This window comes from Megalobrama amblycephala, linkage group LG12 (assembly GCF_018812025.1).
Source record: "Megalobrama amblycephala isolate DHTTF-2021 linkage group LG12, ASM1881202v1, whole genome shotgun sequence".
NCBI lineage: Eukaryota > Metazoa > Chordata > Actinopteri > Cypriniformes > Xenocyprididae > Megalobrama > Megalobrama amblycephala.
This window is the reverse complement of record NC_063055.1, coordinates 256,002-278,506: the sequence shown is the minus strand read 5'-3', so window position 1 is coordinate 278,506 and position 22,505 is coordinate 256,002. Positions and strand designations below refer to the sequence as shown.

Below are 22,505 nucleotides of genomic sequence, written 5' to 3'. Positions count from 1 at the left end.
CAAAATAAAAGTTATTTTAAAAAAGTTTGATTTTTTTTTTTTTTTTTTTTTTTTTTTAAATTAGAAAACTAAATCATAAATCTGAAAGTAGGTGTGGATGGAAGATCACTTCCGCCACATAAGAAAAAATGCTTTCGTAAATATTAATTAATATTATTATTATTATTATGAGATAAAAATGTGACGTAAATTATGAAATTATGGCATACTAAGTCATAATTATGTCAATTATCAGATTTAAAAAAATCGACATTACGACATAAAACATCGAAATTATGACTTTTATGTCAAAATTTCAATTTTTTTTATACAATAGTTATGAATTTAAATCAAAATTTCGATTTAGTATATCACAATTTCGACTTTTTATGTCATAATGACTTTTTAAGTTAAAATTTCGACTTTTATAGGCAACTTTTATTTAAAAAAATTATTTTAAAAAAATGTGTTTGTTTTTTTAATTAGAAAACTAAATCGTAAATCTGAAAGTAGGTGTGGATGGAAGATCATGTTCGCCACATAAGAAAAAAATGCTTTCGTAAATATTAATTATGACATAAATAATTATGATATAAAAATGTGACGTAAATTATGGCATACTAAGTCATAATTATGTCAATTATCTGATTAAAAATTCGACATTATGACATAAAACATCTAAATTATGAATTTCAATCAAAATTTAGTATATCACAATTTCGACTTATGTCATGACTTTTTAAGTTAAAATTTTGACTTCAAAATAAAAGTTTTTATTTAAAAAAGCATATTTTTTGTTTGTTTTTTTAATTAGAAAACTAAATTAACTGAATTAACTTTTTATTTTATTCGACACGAGCACATGAGTGAAATAAAACCGATCGAAATAAACACCTTTGTGTTTTTATTGAAAAAATAAAGTCCCTTTCAAACTCGTCTTCTGTGCCGCGTGCGTCTGATTGTGTTGTATTGTGCGCGCTCCCGTCAGCTGCTCGTGCCCGCGCTGTGCAGAGGAAACACGCGCTCGGGAATCTGTTCACTGTTTGTTTGTTTGTATTGGAAGATAAAGTGTGAAGAAGAGCGACAGCAGCTAAAGTTTGCAATGAAACCCGGACTGTGAGGTGTGTATGTCTGAGGTGTGTGTGAGTGTGTGTGTGTTTACGGTGTGTGTTGTTGGAGTAAAAGCAGTTTTTCCACTTCATTCCCACCTTTAAGTTAATGCAATGCCTCATACATTAATTTACTGATTCTTATGAACATTAGTACGTACTTTAGAAACATTACTTTAAAGTAGAAGTACATGTTTTAAAAAATACCATGGTACACGTCCCAAAATCCCGGTTTTACCATGGTACATAGTGCTTTTTTTGTTAGTGCATGCTCAAAAATGCTGCCTAGGTAGGGAGCTCAGGTAGTGTTACACAATAAGGCTGTTTGTTTACATTAGTTAACATGAACTAACAATGAAAAATAATTCTGTTTATGTTATTTGATGCAGGAGAGAGAAATATGACGAGAGATCCCTATTTTACATGTATAAAGAAACAATTTGTACTGTGAAAAATTAACATTATAATTATGTGTTAAGTAAATGTGAAATTATTTTGTTTCTATTATGTTACAGTATTAAATTCTTTGTACTCACTATAGTACTGTTAGATGCATTTATTATTTTTAATAATTAAAAAAATGTAAACTATATCAGATTTATATTATTTTTATATATTATATATTATATTTTTGTTTAAATATATTATTATTTTAATCTATTTTATTTTTCACTTTTTTACACATTTTATATATAAATCAATTTGATATTTTTATTTTTTTATTTATTTAAAATATATATTCTTATTTTAATCACATTTATTATTTTAAATATTTTACATATGTTTTATATATATATATATATTAATATTTAAATATGTATATTATATATTATATTTTTATTTATTTTAAATATATAATTCTTATTTAATCTATTTTTTTTACTTTAACATATATATTTAATTTATATTATTTTTTATATTATATATTATATTTTTGTTTATTTTAAATATATATTCTTATTTTAATCAAATTATTTTCACTTTTTTACACATTTATGTATAAATCACATTTATATTATTTTTTATTTAAAATATATATTATATCAATTTTATTATTTTATTTTATTTATATATATTATATATTTATTTTAAATATATATTCTTATTTTAATCTAATTTATTTATTATTAATTTATTTACATATATTGTAAATATTTAAAATTTTTTTTACATATTTTATATATATATATATATATATATATATATATATATATATATATATATATATATATATATATATAACTCTAATTTATATAATTTTATATTATATATTTTTATTTATTTTAAATATATTATTATTGAATCTAATTTTTTATTTATTTTTTTACAAAAAAAAATACATTTTTTAATTTTAAAAAATATTTTTATAAATTTAAATAAATAAAAATATTATTTCAATAAATGTTCTTATTATTTTAATCAAATGTATTTATTTATTTTAGGGTCCTCAGTGATTTAACAGCAGCGGATGGAGTGTCCGTACAGAAGCCGCTCCAAACACACTGCAGGTCAGTCGTCCCCTATATAGTGTTCAAAATAACCTGCAGTGAATGAATTACCAACTGTGATGCGTTCTTGTGTTCTGCTCAGCTGGCGGCGTGTCGAGCAGCCGGTCCGTCATGAAGAAGAAGAGCTCGCACAGGTGAGTGTCGCTGGAGTGTGTGTGTGTGTGTGTGTATATGAGCAGTGAAGCTGACGCGGTCAGTCATGTGTTCACAGGCACAAACACACGCATCACGCCGGTCAGGCTGCGTCTCACACAGAAAGCATCGTCGGCTGTCGAATCCAGCACGGGTGGAAGGAGGACGTCTTCAGCCCGGTGTCTCGGTGGTCGGGGACGGTGTTAGTCCAGGTGCCGGTCAACCCCTCTCTCTACCTCATCAAGTACGACGGTGTGGACTGCGTCTACGGCCTGGAGATCTTCAAAGACCAGCGGGTTCAGAATCTGGAGGTTCTGCCCGGGGAAATCGCCTCGTTTCGGGTCAGTGACACTCGTCTTGCGGACAGGCTGCTGGGACGGCCCGTGGTCCACATGTTCGAAACGGACGACGGCTCCAAGGACGACTGGAGGGGTCTGGTGCTGTCCAGAGCTCCCAGCATGCCTGCGTGGTTCTTCATCACGTATGAGAAAGACCCCATGCTGTACATGTACCAGCTGATGCAGGATTATAAAGACGGAGACCTGCGGATACTTCCAGAGTCAGGTGTGTATATATATATGTAAACTAGGGCTGGGTAAAAAAATATTGATTTCTCGATTTTACGAACCGATATTGATTCTTAAATCCCAAGAATCGATTAGTCTAGTCTGTTTTCAGTTGATGAATGAGCAGAATATGTAGCTCCTCCCATCCAATAAATCACAATAATCTGTTACTTTTGATATGAAGCAAAGTCTCAGATTTCAAATGACGTCCATCTTATTATGAGATTCAGAAAATAAATACTGTTTAATGTGGCGTGACGGATCGCTTTAGCGCCTCAGTTAAAGAGAAGCATGTGATCATCCTCTCCTCCGCTTTAATACCAGTTACAGCGAAATAAACATGAACATCTGAAGGTATGTTAAAATATACAGTACAACTTACTGAAATCCGTATCATGTCTCGTGTAATCGCTCAATCAGTGCTTCAACCTCGGAAAGACTCAATAAAACAGCTTCAATGTCACGTGACGTCACATTTACCTCAGAAAAACATATTCAGTGACCATAAACTCATTAGTCAGCTAGAAAAGTGAACTCTAGAAAGATAAATATAGCTATGCACCGTTACATATTCATTATAATCTTTAATGTTCTTCAATATTTAATGCATGTTTGAATAAATCAGCCGTGATTTAAATGTTTATATTTCAAAAAAACGAATTGGAGTAGAAATATGATTATTTAATTCTAAACTTTATTTATAATAAAAACATGATTGAGTGTAATTGAAGTGTTTGTATATAAATAAGTTAATTTAACCTTCAGTATTATTACAGTAGCACCAGCTGACTCTCACGTGTAGTTTACAGCATTTTTTTCCTCTAGAAAATTTGCCAAATTTGCCAAATTTGCCGTGCTGAAACTGAAATACTACATCCAAAATAATCGAATTGTGAAAATTGTGTCAATACCCAGCCCTAATATAAATATAATGATTCAGATGTGTGATTCTGCATGAATAAGATGACTGGTGTTGTTATTAAAAGCTTTCCTCTCCATCAGGTCCGGAGTTCAGAGAGCCGGGAGAAGTGAGCGACTCTCTGGTCGGGAAGCAGGTGGAGTGTCTGAATAAGGAAGGAGCTCAGAGGATGGGCACGATCATCCAGCAGGTTCAGGCCAAACCCTCCGTCTACTTCATCAAGTTTGATGATGACTATCACATCTACGTCTATGACATGGTTGGATCTTAATCATCACACGTTCCATCTGTTCGTTATATAGAAGCATCCGATGCCTTTTCCAGTGTTTTTGATGCGTCTGTTTCCTGCTGAAAGTTTGAGAATAAAACAATCTTTTACAGCACAGGGTTAGTTCAGAATGTCAGATATTCAAGAGTCTTTGGTTTCTTGTATTGTAAATACTCTCTCTCTCTCTCTCTCTCTCTCTCTCTTTATGTTGTGTATTAATTAAAAACATTTATCATTAACATAAGGAGTGCTAACTCTTCACATCACTGTGTTCCTCGTTTTGTGTTCGTCTCCACTAAAGATTAAATACTCGAGTATTTGACTAAACCAACTTGTCCATTTATTGAGATGCATTACATTAGAACAGGAAGAACTTGTTTTTCTAGCTGGAAAATGTTTGCTCCTTTTTATTAACGACGTGGTTGATTATGATTTGACTTTTTAACTTTAGTTAGTGTGTAATGTTGCTGTTTGATCATAAACAACATCTGCAAAGTTACGACGCTCAAAGTTCAATGCAAAGAGAGATATTTTCTTTTACAGAAATCACTTTTTAAGGACTACAACAAGCTTCTTCCCGGGTTAGTGACATCACAAACCCTAAAATTTACATAAACCCCGCCCCCGAGAACACACAACAAAGGGGGCGGGGCCATGTTGGGCTGCTTTAGAGAAGAGGAAGAGTTGTTTTTGTAAATGCCGTCATTTTACGCCGGACTGCTTCACAAACGAGGGTCAATTCAACACAAAAGATGAACATGACGGCACATGCTAGTGGATGAGTTGAATCAACTCCACAGCAACTACATCAATTTATCCACTAACCATTCAGAAACGTCTAAAAGTTGTAACTTCTTCCTGAGTCTCTCCATCAGTGTCGACTCCGGTTTGAACAATGTAAGGCTGAACACCGTTACTGACAATCCTCATTTTGGCTGCGTGAGATTCTCCAGCTTTGTTGTTGTTGAGCTGTTAAAGCTCCGCCCTCTTCTGGAGCAGCAGCTCATTTGCATTTAAAGGGACACACACAAAAACGGCGTGTTTTTGCTCACACCCAAATAGGGGCAAATTTGACAAGCTATAATAAATGATCTGTGGGGGATTTTGAGCTGAAACTTCACACACACATTCTGGGAGACTTATATTACATCTTGTGAAATGGGTGTTATAGGTTATATTTTTGCACTGGAAAATCACAAAACTGAGAAAAACACTTTTTTTGCAGTGTGATCAGAAGGTACAGTAAAGTTATTTCCATATTTTAGTGCTTGAAAGCAGAGCTTTTTTTTTTTTTCTTGTAAAATGAATTAAAAAGTAATGGAGATCTGTTGGAAATTGTGTTTTCAAACTTTGAAATGTTACTAATACAACTCATTGTGTGCTTCAATTTATTCCTTAATGTTTCTTTAATTGGTCTTAAATTTACCTTCATGAAACCTGTTAGTCGTCTTCTTCTGAGTCTATAGCAGCTCATAGAGCCATATGGTAAAAAGTTGTGAAATTTGGCTGAACATTAACCGCAGCAATTTGAGTCTCTACATCAATCCCTCTAGCGCCACCAACTGTCCAAATTTGCAATCATGTTTATGCTAATAACTTTTGAAGCATAATGGCTAGAAACAAAATATTTTTTTATTCGATTGCACTCTTTGAAGTCATGACAAAATGTTTCCAGGAAAAAAGTACTTTTTGAACTTCTCCTAGACCCAGTGTTGGGGGTAACACATTACATTACTTTTTTTTTTTTTAACTAACTAGTAAAGTAATGCATTACTTTTAAATTTACAACAAAATATCTTAATCTTAATCTTAATTTTTTTTTTTTTTTTTTTTTTTAAAGTAATGCAAGTTACTTGTTTTTCCATTTATAGACCTCTCTCATCCCCATGTTGAGAGTAATCAGGAGTAAGTTTGCATTTCCTTCAGTCTGAGGTTTAGTCATTTCGCATTTGGTGTGAAAGGGCCTTTACATTTGCCAAAAATAGACATTTTATTTATTTTTTTGTTAAAAATCAAACAAGCAAGCCCAGCCCAGGTGAGAAAAAGTAAGACAAAAGTAACATAACGCATTACTTTTCAATATTGCGTTATTCCCCAAAAAAGTAACTAATTGCATTACTTAGTTACTTTTTTGGGGAATAACGCAATATGTAACACATTACTTTTAAAAGTAACTTTCCCCTACACATCCTGGACCATTGCTCCAATTTTCACGAAAACTGAACCAGATCATCTTCACGTCACGCCGGCAAAATGTTATGTTGATATACCAAACCGTTAATCGTTTTACAAATCAACAAAATTGATGGCATGATGCCAAAACGACTGTGCAATGCTTTGTCATATTGTGTCACCTCGCATCATCAATCTGGTCAAAAGTAATAAGCAATTAAGATTTTTTTCAACCATTTCAACTAAAATCATCTAATCGCTCAATGTTGCAGTTGGTCTGACGCTTTTCAAGCCTTTTTGAGCTTGACCCCTTCATCGCTGCTTGCAGCTATATTTAGTTTTAGTTCTTTCATTACAAAAAGTTAAAGAAATTTTCCTTTGGCAACTAGCTGAAATAAAGACGAGAATAAAACAATATTTTATTTCAGTTAAAGTGTATTTGATTTAAAGCAATGAAAATGTTTATGGTGTTAGTTAACTATAATAACTCTTGCAGGAGTGATTCTGACAGGCTGCTGCATTTATAAAAACACTTTCCTGCTTGATTTTTTCAAGGTTTGTATAATTGAACTTGCAGAACAAGCGGTCTTTGAGAGTGTGGATGGGAGGAGTCGCCTGAGGCCCAACAGAGCATCTCTGAATTACCCATACTGCCCTACAGAGGGGCCGTTCAGAGACCCGTCCCGCCGGTACAAGGCAAACATGCAGGATAAACATCTCTGAGCCGAACCTTCACCTGAGCAGAAACCGTGAGTAGACCTTTGATTTGACCGTTAATGCTGCTCAAATTATTTGGTTAATGTTAACTATTAACTATTAAATATAACATTATATTCGCTGCAAAACATGATGTTCTTCCTCAGTGTTTCTGTCTTGTTTTCCAGCACAAATATCTAAACATTCATAAATCAAGATACATTTACTGGAGAAGAGAAATGACTGAAGATATTAAGACTTGCATCAGAATTAAGTGATTTTATGCTTAATATCTGCCATTTGGGTCAGAAAAATAATCTTGTTTTCCCTTTGAATTATTAAGATAATTTTTCTGACTGATATTGTAGTTTTAAGCATGAGCTCACTTAATTTTTCAGTAAATAATTTTATATTCACGTTTTAGTAATTTTAGTGTTTTTTGTCTGTATTATTTTTTATATGTCTGTATTTTTTATTTTTTTTTATAAATTTTTAGTTTTAGGTATTTTAGTATTTCAACTTAAACTCAACTAAAACAAGAAATGCTGAGCAACTAACTGAAATAAAATGTGCAAAATTTCAAGAAACAAAAATGTTTTTATGGTTTTAGTTTTATGATAATAACTGCTTAACAGTAAAAGATCAAAGTAAATAAAGATTATTGAAGTATATTTTACAAGAGAATTTTCTACTTCAAAAGTTCATGTTTAATTCAATGTGTTACTTCACATTTTATTTGCAAAATTAAGCAGTTTCTGAGTGAAATTGTTTCAAAGTAAATCCAACAGTGTTCAGATTTATCTCATTTTTATAATTGGTGATTAAATATTGGTTTATTAGTGCAGTATGTGTTGATGTAGCCACATCTCATCGAAAAATCACGCTGACATCTGTTTTTTTGTGTGATTTCATGTGCACTTTATGAAATCAAGAACAGAAATCATGTTCTGACATCAGGAGTTCTCAAGCAATGGATGAAATCACTTGATGCTGAAACGGTTCTTCATTAATTCCAAGTCCAAAACTGCAGAAGTCTGTATCGCCTCGTGTCTCTTCAGTCTCCCAGCGGTCAGTCATGTTGAAGAGACCCGTCAGGCCGGTCACCGCCGCTGCGCTGCTGTTCTGCTTCGCTCTGCTGCTGTACCGTCTGTCCTGCGGGACTCGAACCCGGACCCGCTCAGAGAGGCCAGCGGGTGAAGACGCGTATGAGGCTTTACTGCAGCAGCACGAGCGCCAGTATCTGCTCTACACCGCCAACCTCACCAAACAAATCTGGCAGCTGAAGAAAGACCTGAAGCAGAGGTCAGTGATCTTCCCACCGGACCTGGAGGAAAGAAGCCGCTCAGAGCTGGAAGAGTTCATGCAGAACCAGCTGAGACGGGCCGAGGTCGGCTCAGGAGAACAGCTGGAGAACGAGTTCGCAGTGCTGCCGTTCGACAGCTTCACCCTCCGCAGGGTTTATCAGCTGGAGACCGGCCTCACGGGACACCCTGTGGAAACGCCGCTCCGCCGGGACCGCAGGAACGAGCTGAACGGAGCGTTAGAAGCCGCGCTGCATCTGCTGAACCAACCGCAGCCTGGAGACTCGCGGAACCGGAGGACTTACTCTCCACAACACTTCTATGAAGGTGAGTTTCTTAACCAGTGAACAACTTCAAAGTTCCTCCAGTAACGTCAATAGAAGGTTCTTTCGGAGTCTTTAATAATGTTCTCAGAAACATCATTCATGGAACGTTTTTACCTGAAACGTTTAGTTGGACGTTCATCTAACGTTATTTCAGTGTTTGAGAAGAACATTCACGTTCCCATAATGTTTGAAGAATGATTCAATGGAGTGTTTCCCGTTAGAGGTTCTTTCTCTTTGGTGGCAGGAATCTTTCGCACCGAGAGGGACAAAGGAACATTATATGATCTTGCCTTCAGAGAAAACAGCGTTCCAGACTTCAGGAGGCTCGTCTTCTTCCGTCCGTTTGCACCGCTGATGAAGGTCAAAGAGGAATTCATGGACACGTCCCAGATCCTCATCAATATAATCGTGCCGCTGGCCGGGAGAGTGGACGCCTTCAGACGATTCATGCACCGTTTCAGGTGAAACTGGTTTTCTTTCTTTGGTCTGTCAGTGTCATGTGATGCTTCATTTTCTCCTCGTGTCTCAGTGAAGTTTGCATCGGTCAGGATGGAAGGACGCATCTCACCGTCGTGTTCTTTGGGTCCGAGAAGATGGATGAAGTGAAAGGAATTCTGGATGTAATGTCAAGGTAGAGTAAACACCTGCTCACGAATGCAGTCATGCCAAATAAACTCATCACCACAGAAGCTCATTTCTGCCACATTACAAACAATTCATGCTTTTGTGAATCATAATTATGACATACAAACTTGAAATTATGACATACTAAGTCATATTTATGAGATGAAAAGTCAAAATTATTAAACAATGACATAAAAGCCAAAATTATGACATAAAAACATGAAATTATAACTTTAATTATAATTAACAAAGTTGAAATAACGACAGTCATATTTATGAAAAAGTCTAAATTATGACATACTAAGACTTATGACAAAAAGTTGAAATTTTGACAGTCATATTTATGATGAAAAGTTGAAATCATGACAAATTGAGATGAAATTATGACATACTAAGTCGAAATAATGATGTAAAGTCTAAATTATGACAAACTAAAAGAAATTATTACATAAAAACGTATAACTTTAATTGTAATAATGACCAAAAGTTGAAATTGAGTCATATTTATAAGTCTAAATTATGACAAACTAAAAGAAATTATTACATAAAAACGTATAACTTTAATTGTAATAATGACCAAAAGTTGAAATTATGAGTCATATTTATAAGTCTAAATTATGACAAACTAAAATGAAATTATGACATAAAAAGTTATGAAAAAAATGACGTATTTATGAGATGAAAAGTTGAAATTATGACAAACTGAGCCAATTATGAAAAAATTCGAAACTATGACATACTAAGTCAAAATAATGAGATGTAAAGTCAAAATTATGACATAAAAATGTGATATTACAAATCATATTATGACATAGTATAAATTATGAAAGTCATATTTATGATACGAAAAGTTGAAATTATGGCTGCCAATGACGGCAAAAAGTCACAATTATGACAAAAAGTTGAAATTTTAACTTTAATCATAATTATGACAAAAAAATTGAAATTAGTACAGTCATATTTATGAGGGAAAAGTCTAAATTATGACAAACTAAGATGAAATTATGACAAAAAGTTGAAATTATATCTTGCCTTAATTATGACAAAAAGTTGAAATTGTCATATTTAAGAGATGAAAAGTTGAAATCATGACAAATTGAGATGAAATTATGACAAAGTTATGAAAAAAAGACAAGATGGAAAGTTGAAATTATGACAAAATTCAAAATTATAACATACTACGTCAAAATAATGAGATGTAAAGTCAAAATTATGACAAATATTTGATGACAAATCGTAATTATGACAAAAACTTTAAATTATGACAGTCATATTTATGAGATGAAAAGTTGAAATCATGACAAATTGAGATGAAATTATGACAGTCGTTTATGACAAAATTTGAAATTATGACAAACTGAGCCAATTATGAAAAAATTCAAAACTATTACAAACCAAGTCAAAATAATGAGATGTAAAGTCAAAATTATGACATAAAAATGTGATATTACAAATCATATTATGACAAAGTATAAATTATAAAAGTCATATTTATGATACGAAAAGTTGAAATTATGGCTGTCAATGATGGCAAAAAGTCACAATTATGACATAAAAAGTTGAAATTTTAACTTTAATCATAATTATGACAAAAAATTGAAATTATGACAGTCATATTTATGAGGGAAAAGTCTAAATTATGACAAACTAAGATGAAATTATGACAAAAAGTTGAAATTGTCATATTTATGAGATGAAAAGTTGAAATCATGACAAATTGAGATGAAATTATGACAAAGTTATGAAAAAAAGACAAGATGGAAAGTTGAAATTATGACAAAATTCAAAATTATAACATACTACGTCAAAATAATGAGATGTAAAGTCAAAATTATGACAAAAATTTGATGACAAATCGTAATTATGACAAAAACTTTAAATTATGACAGTCATATTTATGAGATGAAAAGTTGAAATTATGACATTTTAAAATTGATGACAGAAAGTCATGATTTCAATTTATCTCATAATTTGACTTTTTAAATCTTATTTTTCCTTAGTATGTCATGATTTTGACTTTTTATCTCATAATTATGACTTAGTATGTCATATAATTGACTTTTTATGTCAAGGCATATTTTTCTCATGTGGCAGAAATGCACTGTAATCATTATGATTGTGAGATGAGACGAGTGTCTGTCCTGCAGGAGAATGAAGTACAGGAACGTGACTCTGATCCGTCTGAACGAAGCGTTCTCCAGAGCTCGAGGGCTGGACGTCGGCGCTCGCGCCTGGAAGCGGAGCAACGTCCTGCTGTTCTTCTGTGATGTGAACGTTCACTTCACCGCAGACTTCCTGAACTCCTGCCGCATGAACGCACAACCAGGTATAGAGAGAAAGACGGAGAAACTCCAAAGTCTTGAGTTTAGGTCTATATGCTGATATTGATCTGCTCGTGTTCTCGTCAACACGCGTGTTCTCACAGGTGAAAAGGTGTTTTATCCAGTGATGTTCAGCCAGTATAATCCAGAGATCATCTATGGTCATCATCTCCCTTCTGCTGAAGATCAGCTGGTCAGATCTCTTTCATTCAACATTTGTATATATAACTTCACAAAGACATCATGACAATGATTATATATATATATACACATGTGTGTGTGCATTTCATTGGCAGGTGATCAGGAAAGATTTTGGATTCTGGAAGGACTTTGATTTTGGGATGACGTGCCAGTACAGATCAGATTTCATGAACATAGGTAATAAAATGACATTCTTCTGAAATGATGTTCTTCCTCAGTGTTTCTGTCTTGTTTTCCAACTCCACAGCAACTGCTCACACCCAAATAGAGGCAGATTTGAAAAGCTATAATAAATTATCTGTGGGGGATTTTGAGCTGAAACTTCACACACACATTCTGGAGACACCAGAGACTGATATAACATCTTGTGAAAGAAGCGTTATAGGATCCCTTTATTATCTTTTTAACACTTTACATTAACATTTCTCTTCTCCAGTAAATGTTTCTTGATTTAAGAATGTTTAGATATTTGTGCTGGAAAACAAGACTGAGGAAGAACATCACTTGTTTATTTTCTTCATGTTCTCAAAGGTGGATTTGACGCGTCTGTGAAAGGAAGCGCTACAGAAGACGTGCGTCTCTACAGGAAGTTCCTGCGCAGCAGTCTGCTGGTGGTTCGAGCGCCGTCGCGTGGCCTGTTTCACGTGTGGCATCAGACTCTCTGTCATGCTCATTTATCCACCGAGACTTTTAAACTGTGCTTGCAGTCTAAAGCTCTGAACGAAGCGTCTCACAGTCAGCTGGGACTGATGATCTTCAGCCAGCAGATCAACAATCATCTGCTCAAACACAAGCAGTCATGAGGAACAGATCTGAGAACTATTCAAAGACAGTTATCAACTATGAGCTTATACTGATATAGACCCAACTAACAGGGAACGTTCTGTCAACGTTCTCTCAAAGTTCTGACAGTAACGTTCATTCAAAGTTATCTGGTCTTTAATAATGTTCTCAAAGATATTATTTATACATCATTCATGGAACGTTTTACCTGAAACATTTTAGTTGGATGTTAGTTTGTTTTTTAAAATGTACAGAAAATATTCAAAAGTACATTAAGGGAATGTTTTCTCTATTTTATCATTTTGCAAGTATGACAGGATACTTTTGAATGTAACAATCATAAAACATTTAAAAACCTGTATGTTTTGAACATTGTGCAAACATTCAGAAATAATGTTTTCATAACTTAAGGGGAACATTAACAAATTTCTGTTAGATACATTGCAACACTGATTCTGTTATTTCCCTTTTTTATTAATGTGAAGCTGCTTTGAAACAATCTGTATTGCATAAAGTGCTATTTAAATAAACCTGACTTGTATAGTATATGCATATATTATATTATATTATGTTATATTATATTATATTATATTATATTATATTATATTATATTATATTATATTATATTATATATGACCTCTGTTTGTCTATTTAACTTAAAGTGAATGAGGATGCAGAATCTCTGCTGAGGAAGAGGAAACGGTGGGCGGGGCTTGTAGATGATTGACAAGTGGAAGGATTGACCTCACCATCATGCGATATGAAGTAACCGGAGATGTAACGGCGACATTCACCGGAACACTGCCATAAAACTCATTGATTCTCGCTCGTTAATAACGATAAAGACGGAAAAACTCATCCGGGTGTTTTTTTCGCTCGATGATCAGATTATCCGCAGCTTAACTCATGTGTTCCTGTTAACAAGTTAAAAGCTTCGCACATCTTTCATTGCTTTATCTGATGTAAATCAATGTTCAACTGTAAGCTCTCCAAAGACTCGAGCAGAAGTGTTTTTGAGGATCTGAGAATGTTCGAGACTAAAGGACTCTTGAGTATTTGTGTGGACGTCAGCTGTCTGCTGCTCGGTAAGAGTTCATTCACATTCACTCAAACTCCCTCAGTCTGTTTGTCTATTAAACTTGCTTTAGTAACTGATTGTGTTGATTTGACCGCGTAATTGATGGAACTGTTTCAGATTCTGATATGAATGTTACAATGTTTCACTGTCGCGAACTCGCAGCTCCGCGCATTGAATATTAATGAGGCGTTAAAAACGTTCACATCCATATTCAACATGTTCATACTCGATATATTCATGTCAATCCACATGTACATTAAAATGCAACACAAAGATTCACTATTATACTCAGCTTGTACAGAGATACAGTTCTTTTATGAGATGAGATAAGAGTAAATGATCACAGATAAGAGTGTTTACATTCACACATTCAGAGATGTTTAGTAAAACTTTAGCTAACGTTCTGACAAGGTTCTGAACAAACGTTCTTACAGTAAAGTTAGTAGAAAGTTATAATGTTCTCAAATCATTAGCACAACAACATTATTCATACATCTTTCATGGAGTGTTTTTGTCTGACATTATTTAAAACGTTTTGGATGTTCCCATAATGTTTGAAGAATGAGAAAATGGAATGTTCGCATAACCAAGAAAAAAATGTTTTACAGCATTTTGAACGTTCAGAAAACATTCAGAAATAACATTTTCATAACTTAATGAGAACATTAGAAAAATATTTTTGTTAGATTGCACTCTAAAAAATAACCCAAGTTCAGTTAAATATGGACAAAACCCAGCGAATGGTTTGTTTTAACCCAGCTATTAGGATGTTTTAACCCAGCGATTGGGTTGTTTTAACCCAGCGAATAGGTTTCTTTAACCCAGCGATTGGGTTGTTTTAACCCAGCTATTAGGATGTTTTAACCCAGTGAATGGGATGTTTTAACCCAGCGATTGGGTTGTTTTAACCCAGCGATTGGGTTGTTTTAACCCAGCTATTAGGATGTTTTAACCCAGCGATTGGGTTGTTTTAACCCAGCGAATAGGTTTCTTTAACCCAGCGATTGGGTTGTTTTAACCCAGCTATTAGGATGTTTTAACCCAGTGAATGGGATGTTTTAACCCAGCGATTGGGTTGTTTTAACCCAGCGATTGGGTTGTTTTAACCCAGCTATTAGGATGTTTTAACCCAGCGATTGGGTTGTTTTAACCCAGCGAATAGGTTTCTTTAACCCAGCGATTGGGTTGTTTTAACCCAGCTATTAGGATGTTTTAACCCAGCGATTGGGTTGTTTTAACCCAGCGAATAGGTTTCTTTAACCCAGCGATTGGGTTGTTTTAACCCAGCTATTAGGATGTTTTAACCCAGCCATTGGGTTGTTTTAACCCAGCGAATAGGTTTCTTTAACCCAGCGATTGGGTTGTTTTAACCCAGCTATTAGGATGTTTTAACCCAGCGATTGGGTTGTTTTAACCCAGCGAATGGGTTGTTTTAACCCAGCTATTAGGATGTTTTAACCCAGCGATTGGGTTGTTTTAACCCAGCTATTAGGATGTTTTAACCCAGCGATTGGGTTGTTTTAACCCAGCGAATAGGTTTCTTTAACCCAGCGATTGGGTTGTTTTAACCCAGCTATTAGGATGTTTTAACCCAGCGATTGGGTTGTTTTAACCCAGCGAATAGGTTTCTTTAACCCAGCGATTGGGTTGTTTTAACCCAACGAATGGGATGTTTTAACCCAGCGATTGGGTTGTTTTAACCCAGCGAATGGTTTGTTTTAACCCAGCTATTAGGATGTTTTAACCCAGTGAATGGGTTGTTTTAACCCAGCAAATGGGTTGTTTTAACCCAGCGAATGGGATGTTTTAACCCAGCGAATGGGATGTTTTAACCCAGCGATTGGGATGCTTTAATCCTGTGATTGGATTATAATCCATATAGTAATTTTTAATCAATAGTTGAGTTAAATAAAACAACCCAATCGCTGGATTTGTCCATATTTAACCCAACTTGGGCTGTTTTTAACCCAGTGAATAGGTTTCTTTAACCCAGCGATTGGGGTGTTTTAACCCAGTGAATTGGTTGTTTTAACCCAGCAAATTGGTTGTTTTAACCTAGCAAATGGGTTGTTTTAACCCAGCGAATGGGATGTTTTAACCTAGCAAATGGGTTGTTTTAACCCAGCGAATGGGATGTTTTAACCTAGCAAATGGGTTGTTTTAACCCAGCGAATGGGATGTTTTAACCCAGCGAATGGGATGTTTTAACCCAGCGATTGGGATGCTTTAATCCTGTGATTGGATTATAATCCATATAGTAATTTTTAATCAATAGTTGAGTTAAATAAAACAACCCAATCGCTGGATTTGTCCATATTTAACCCAACTTGGGCTGTTTTTAACCCAGTGAATAGGTTTCTTTAACCCAGCGATTGGGGTGTTTTAACCCAGTGAATTGGTTGTTTTAACCCAGCAAATGGGTTGTTTTAACCCAGCGAATGGGATGTTTTAACCCAGCGAATGGGATGTTTTAACCCAGCGATTGGGATGCTTTAATCCTGTGATTGGATTATAATCCATATAGTAATTTTTAATCAATAGTTGAGTTAAATAAAACAACCCAATCGCTGGATTTGTCCATATTTAACCCAACTTGGGCTGTTTTTAACCCAGTGAATAGGTTTCTTTAACCCAGCGATTGGGGTGTTTTAACCCAGTGAATTGGTTGTTTTAACCCAGCAAATTGGTTGTTTTAACCTAGCAAATGGGTTGTTTTAACCCAGCGAATGGGATGTTTTAACCCAGCAAATGGGTTGTTTTAACCCAGCGATTGGGATGCTTTAATCCTGTGATTGGGATGCTTTAATCCTGTGATTGGATTATAATCCATATAGTAATTTTTAATCAATAGTTGAGTTAAATAAAACAACCCAATCGCTGGATTTGTCCACATTTAACCCAGCTTGGGCTGTTTTTAACCCAGCATTGTTTTAGAGTGTAGTTTCAGCTTCACTATTAGCTGAATGTTATATACATAATTAGATCTTGAATAGAAATGCTCAGAATGTTTGTGCGTGAGGAAATTCCTCAATGGAAAGACTGTGATTCCTAATTAAAGTTAATGGCCACAGTGAGGAATTCACCGGATTGGATACGAATGCCGGAATAATAAGACTTGTCTGGTGAGCCTTTGTTTAACCTCTATTGTTGAACTATTGATTTCAATAATGTGAAGTTATTTAAGCATAATGGTGAATGTTCTTCTCTATTCCTCTCTAATTATATACTACTACCAACAACATATCTATCAAAAAATAAAATCACCAATGAAGGGCCATTTAATACTCCATCGATTATGCTGGTTTTGCTGTATTTCTTCTTTTCCATGTTTCAGCAATTTCTTTGCCATTTCTTTTAGCTGGACTTCCGTTCGCGGTGTTGAATATTCAGCACACGCCCTTCAAAAGAGGCTTTTTTTGCAGCGACGACACCATCAAGTACCCTTTCAAAGAAGACACCATATCTTACCAGTTACTGATGGGAATACTGATTCCATTCGCTCTGCTGCTGGTAAGCGTTCAGGTGCTTTCTTAACCAGTATTGCATTATTTTGCTACAACTGAACTTCATACAATACAAATGAACATGCTCAGTTATAGTCATTTGTATGGAAGCTCGCCATGGAATAAAAAAGGAAAATGGGACTTTTTATCTCACAACTCAGTCTGAATTGTACGATATAAAGTTTTTGTTGGAAACAAGCTTCTGTACGTTTGACATTTGTTCTCTTCACCACAGATCATCTTCGGCGAGTGTTTTTCGATATATCTGAGGTCCAGAGCTTCTTTCAGTTGTGAATATATCGTGTGTGTGTACAAGGCCGTGGGATCGTTTGTGTTCGGAGCGGCGCTGAGCCAGTCGCTGACCGACATCGCCAAATACACCATCGGCCGGCTGCGGCCACACTTCCTGACCGTCTGCAAACCGCACTGGAGCCTGATTGACTGTAAATCAGGTTATATTGAGAACTTCACCTGCACTGGAGATCCAACTCTCACCAATGAGGGCCGGTGAGCGAAACGCTGACAATCATTACTTTATGCTGGCTGGAGAAAGTTATTTAAACGTATTCTTCTTTCTGACTCTGTCTCATCCGAGAACCACCAAACTCAACTCAGACCTTCAGACTGTCTGACTCGCGTTATATCTTTTCTAACTGATCGGAACAGTTTTCCTAAAAATGACGATCAAAATCCCACAGACTTACATTGACATAATGTTCAAATGAGCCAATAGCTCATGAATGAATTGACTCATTTGAACATTCTGTCAATGCAAGTCTATTCATGCTAGAAACATGATAAAACATGTTAGCAAAATGCTAGTAACATGCTAATTCATGCTAGCAATGTGTTAAACCTGCTAACATGTTCATTCACGTTAACTATGTGATAAAATTTGCAAACAATGTGATATTTCATGATAACATGATAAACAAATGTTAATCCCTGCTAGCAACATGTTAATTCATGTTATAAATGTTTTAAAACATGCTAATTAATGCTAGCAATGTGTTAATTCATGCTAGCAGCATGTTAAAATACGCTAACAACGTGTTAAAACATGTTAGCAACAACTATTTAACGTTCTATCTAACTATCTATCTATATCGTAATGACTAGCTAACCTAGGACATGCTAACGTGTTAAATCATGCTAAAAACATATTAAAACATGTAAGCAATATGTTAAAACATGTTAATTCATGTTAGCAATGTGTTAAAACATGTTAGCAACAACTATGTATCGTTCTATCTATCGTAAAACATGTTTCCGACATGTTAAATCACACCAACAATGTGCTAATTCATGCTAACAGCATGCTAAAATACGCTAACAACGTGTTAAAACATGTTAGCAACAACTATTTAACGTTCTAACTATCTATCTATATCGCAATGACTAGCTAACCTAGGACATGCTAATGTGTTAAATCATGTTAAAAACGTGCTAAAACATGTTAGCAACGACTATCTATCTATCTATCTATTAATCTATCTATCTATCTATCTATCTATCTATCTCTATCGCAATGACTAGCTAACCTAGGACATGCTAATGTGTTAAATCATGTTAAAAACGTGCTAAAACATGTTAGCAAAAACAACTATGTATCGTTCTATCTATCTGTCCATCTATCTATCTATCTATCTATCTATTAATCTATCTATCTATCACAATGACTAGCTAACCTAGGGACATGCTAATGTGTTAAATCATGTTAAAAACGTGTTAAAACATGTTAGCAAAAACAACTATGTATCGTTCTATCTATCTGTCCATCTATCTATCTATCTGTCCATCTATCTATCTATCTATCTATCTATCTATCTATCTATCTATCTATCTGTCTGTCTGTCTATCTATCTATATCTATCGCAATGACTAGCTAACCTAGGACATGCTAATGTGTTAAATCATGTTAAAAACGTGTTAAAACATGTCAGCAACAACTATGTATCGTTCTATCTATCTGTCCATCTATCTATCTATCTATCTATATCTATCGCAATGACTAGCTAACCTAGGACATGCTAATGTGTTAAATCATGTTAAAAACGTGTTAAAAAATGTTAGCAACAACTATGTATCGTTCTATCTATCTGTCCATCTATCTATCTATCTATCTATCTATCTATATCTATCGCAATGACTAGCTAACCTAGGACATGCTAATGTGTTAAATCATGTTAAAAACGTGTTAAAAAATGTTAGCAACAACTATGTATCGTTCTATCTATCTGTCCATCTATCTATCTATCTATCTATCTATCTATCTATCTCTATCGCAATGACTAGCTAACCTAGGACATGCTAATGTGTTAAATCATGTTAAAAACGTGCTAAAACATGTTAGCAAAAACAACTATGTATCGTTCTATCTATCTGTCCATCTATCTATCTATCTATCTATCTATTAATCTATCTATCTATCACAATGACTAGCTAACCTAGGGACATGCTAATGTGTTAAATCATGTTAAAAACGTGTTAAAACATGTTAGCAAAAACAACTATGTATCGTTCTATCTATCTGTCCATCTATCTATCTATCTGTCCATCTATCTATCTATCTATCTATCTATCTATCTATCTATCTGTCTGTCTGTCTATCTATCTATATCTATCGCAATGACTAGCTAACCTAGGACATGCTAATGTGTTAAATCATGTTAAAAACGTGTTAAAACATGTCAGCAACAACTATGTATCGTTCTATCTATCTGTCCATCTATCTATCTATCTATCTATATCTATCGCAATGACTAGCTTACCTAGGACATGCTAATGTGTTAAATCATGTTAAAAACGTGCTAAAACATGTTAGCAATGTGTTAAAACATGTTAGCAAAATGCTAAATCATGCCATCAATGTGATAAAACATGTTAATTCATGCTAACAACATACTAAAACATGCTAGCAACATCTTAATTCATGCTAGCAATGTGATATTTCATGTAAGCAACATGATAAAATCTAATTCATGCTAGCAATGTGCTAATTCCTGCTAGCAACATGCTAATAATGTGGTAAAACATGTTAGCAACATGTTAAAACATGCTAGCAATGTGTTAATTCATGCTAACAATGTGCTAAAACATGTTACCAACATGTTAAATCACATTAGTGATATGCTAATTCATGGTAGAAACATGCTAGCAACGTGCTAAATCATGTTAGCAGAATGCTAAAACACGCAATGTGTTAATACTGTTTTTCTTTCTAATCTATTTAGATTCTAATCAATTTATCTTTCTATCTATCTATCTGTATCTATCTGTATGTTTTCTGATAGACTGTATTGCCTTCAAACTTTCTGGTCAGGCTTTCTCAAAGTTTGTCTTGATGAACTTCATCTAGTTTTGATGCTGAGGTGTATTGATTGAACTCTCACATTCAGAAAGCAAAATTCATTTGTTTGTTTTATCAAATGCATTGTTTGATTTATAAAATAACACAATTAATAATAACTAATAATGATGTTTAATCTTCTACTGACAGGCTTTCCTTTTATTCTGGTCACTCATCGTTCTCCATGTACTGTATGATGTTCCTCGCTGTAAGTGACAATATTTCATCTGTTTCATCAATTTAAGGTGAGACACTACAGGCTGTTTGAGTCAGAAATCACACATTTCTATATTCTGACGGCCTGTTCATATATCATTCACCTGATTTTACTCCTAAAAACATGGTAAAATGCCTTTTGTTTTACCTTATGAGAATTTTATTATATATATATGTGTATATTTTTATGCTAATATATTTCCTCTTTAAAGCTGTATCTCCAGTCTAGACTGAGGGCACGATGGGCACGACTGGTGCGGCCGACTCTCCAGTTCTCGTTTATCGCTGCTTCTCTGTATGTGGGTCTGTCCCGCGTCTCTGATTACAAACACCACTGGAGTGACGTTCTCACCGGACTCCTGCAGGGAGCCGTCGTGGCGCTGTTCACTGTAAGTCATTTAATGAACGTGTGCCGTACGGCGGCTGTAAGGCCTTTAATATATAACCAGCACAAACGGAAAGTTTAATCATATTTTACGTTCACGACGCAGGTGTTCTTTGTGTCGGATCTCTTCAACGCTAAGTGCGCGTCAGATAAAGATGAGGAGATCTCCCACACGAGCCTTCAGGACACGTCAGATTCACCGAATCACTACGGCAGCACACAGTGAGACAAAACCTGCTGCACACGGACGGAGTCGCAGCAGGTTTTACATTCGAGTAACATGCAAATCTTTTCTGCAACATACGCAAAAACATTCCACTCAAACACAAGCAAAAAAGCTGAGTGTCAGTTTTCATAATGTAGGAACAAACAGTGGAGATATTTAGAATAGAAGAACCATTTTTGGTACCTTTCGATGAACAGTTCTTACAAGAACCACTTTTTCATTGCATGAATAACATTTTAAGAATATAAAGATCTTTTTCACTGTAAAGAACCTTTAGTGCAATGGAAAGGTTCTGTGGATGTTAAAGGGTTAGTTCACCCAAAAATTAAAATTCTGTTATTTATTACTCACCCTCATGCCGTTCCACACCCGTAAGACCTTCGTTGATCTTCAGAACACAAATTAAGATATTTTTGATGAAATCCGATGGCTCAGTGAGGCCTGCATAGCCAGCAATGACATTTCCTCTCTCAAGATCCATTAATGTACTAAAAACATATTTAAATCAGTTCATGTGAGTACAGTGGTTCAATATTAATATTATAAAGCCACGAGAATATTTTTGGTGCACCAAAAAAAACAAAATAATTACTTATTTAGTGATGGTCGATATCAAAACACTGCTTCAGGAAGCTTCGGAGCGTTATGAATCAGCGTATCGAATCAGCGGTTCGGAGCTCCAAAAATATTCTCATGGCTTTATAATATTAATATTGAACCACTGTACTCACATTAACTGATTTAAATATGTTTTTAGTACATTAATGGATCTTGAGAGAGGAAATGTCATTGCTGGCTATGCAGGCCTCACAGAGCCATCGGATTTCATCAAAAATATCTTAA

The 22,505-nt window shown here is 34.7% G+C and overlaps 3 protein-coding genes across 4 annotated transcripts; all 3 read left to right on the top strand.

Moving 5' to 3' along the window:
• Positions 1 to 941: 941 nt before the first annotated feature.
• Positions 942 to 4,813, top strand: spinb (spindlin b). Its single transcript, XM_048210783.1, has 5 exons — positions 942 to 1,100; positions 2,531 to 2,596; positions 2,679 to 2,730; positions 2,808 to 3,292; positions 4,297 to 4,813. Exons 2-5 carry the CDS (start codon positions 2,557 to 2,559, stop codon positions 4,482 to 4,484), a joined length of 765 nt encoding a protein of 254 aa, XP_048066740.1. The 5' UTR covers positions 942 to 1,100; positions 2,531 to 2,556; the 3' UTR covers positions 4,485 to 4,813.
• Positions 4,814 to 7,034: 2,221 nt separating this feature from the next.
• Positions 7,035 to 13,474, top strand: csgalnact1b (chondroitin sulfate N-acetylgalactosaminyltransferase 1b). Of its 2 annotated transcripts, none has more exons than XM_048210776.1 (8): positions 7,035 to 7,402; positions 8,287 to 8,977; positions 9,221 to 9,437; positions 9,506 to 9,607; positions 11,748 to 11,926; positions 12,026 to 12,114; positions 12,218 to 12,299; positions 12,654 to 13,474. In XM_048210776.1, the coding sequence occupies exons 2-8, from the start codon at positions 8,425 to 8,427 to the stop codon at positions 12,923 to 12,925; spliced, it is 1,494 nt and encodes a 497-aa protein (XP_048066733.1). In that variant the 5' UTR covers positions 7,035 to 7,402; positions 8,287 to 8,424; the 3' UTR covers positions 12,926 to 13,474. The 2 variants fall into 2 exon arrangements, with proteins under 2 accessions (XP_048066733.1, XP_048066732.1); XM_048210775.1 differs by having other exon boundaries at positions 8,282 to 8,977.
• A 161-nt stretch (positions 13,475 to 13,635) lies between these two features.
• On the top strand, positions 13,636 to 22,058 carry LOC125280319 (phospholipid phosphatase 1). Its single transcript, XM_048210781.1, has 6 exons — positions 13,636 to 13,990; positions 17,342 to 17,493; positions 17,722 to 17,993; positions 20,986 to 21,043; positions 21,264 to 21,440; positions 21,543 to 22,058. The coding sequence occupies exons 1-6, from the start codon at positions 13,876 to 13,878 to the stop codon at positions 21,660 to 21,662; spliced, it is 894 nt and encodes a 297-aa protein (XP_048066738.1). The 5' UTR covers positions 13,636 to 13,875; the 3' UTR covers positions 21,663 to 22,058.
• Positions 22,059 to 22,505: the final 447 nt, after the last annotated feature.

Coding starts and splice junctions, on each gene's coding strand:
- spinb (XM_048210783.1), top strand. CDS start 2,557: ATGGAGTGTCCGTACAGAAGCCGCTCCAAACACACTGCAG. Junction 2,597..2,678: donor CCGCTCCAAACACACTGCAG/GTCAGTCGTCCC, acceptor TGTTCTGCTCAG/CTGGCGGCGTGTCGAGCAGC. Junction 2,731..2,807: donor AAGAAGAAGAGCTCGCACAG/GTGAGTGTCGCT, acceptor ATGTGTTCACAG/GCACAAACACACGCATCACG.
- csgalnact1b (XM_048210776.1), top strand. CDS start 8,425: ATGTTGAAGAGACCCGTCAGGCCGGTCACCGCCGCTGCGCTGCTGTTC. Junction 8,978..9,220: donor TCCACAACACTTCTATGAAG/GTGAGTTTCTTA, acceptor CTTTGGTGGCAG/GAATCTTTCGCACCGAGAGG. Junction 11,927..12,025: donor CCGCATGAACGCACAACCAG/GTATAGAGAGAA, acceptor GTGTTCTCACAG/GTGAAAAGGTGTTTTATCCA.
- LOC125280319 (XM_048210781.1), top strand. CDS start 13,876: ATGTTCAACTGTAAGCTCTCCAAAGACTCGAGCAGAAGTGTTTTTGAG. Junction 17,994..20,985: donor ACTCTCACCAATGAGGGCCG/GTGAGCGAAACG, acceptor TTCTACTGACAG/GCTTTCCTTTTATTCTGGTC. Junction 21,441..21,542: donor CCGTCGTGGCGCTGTTCACT/GTAAGTCATTTA, acceptor TTCACGACGCAG/GTGTTCTTTGTGTCGGATCT.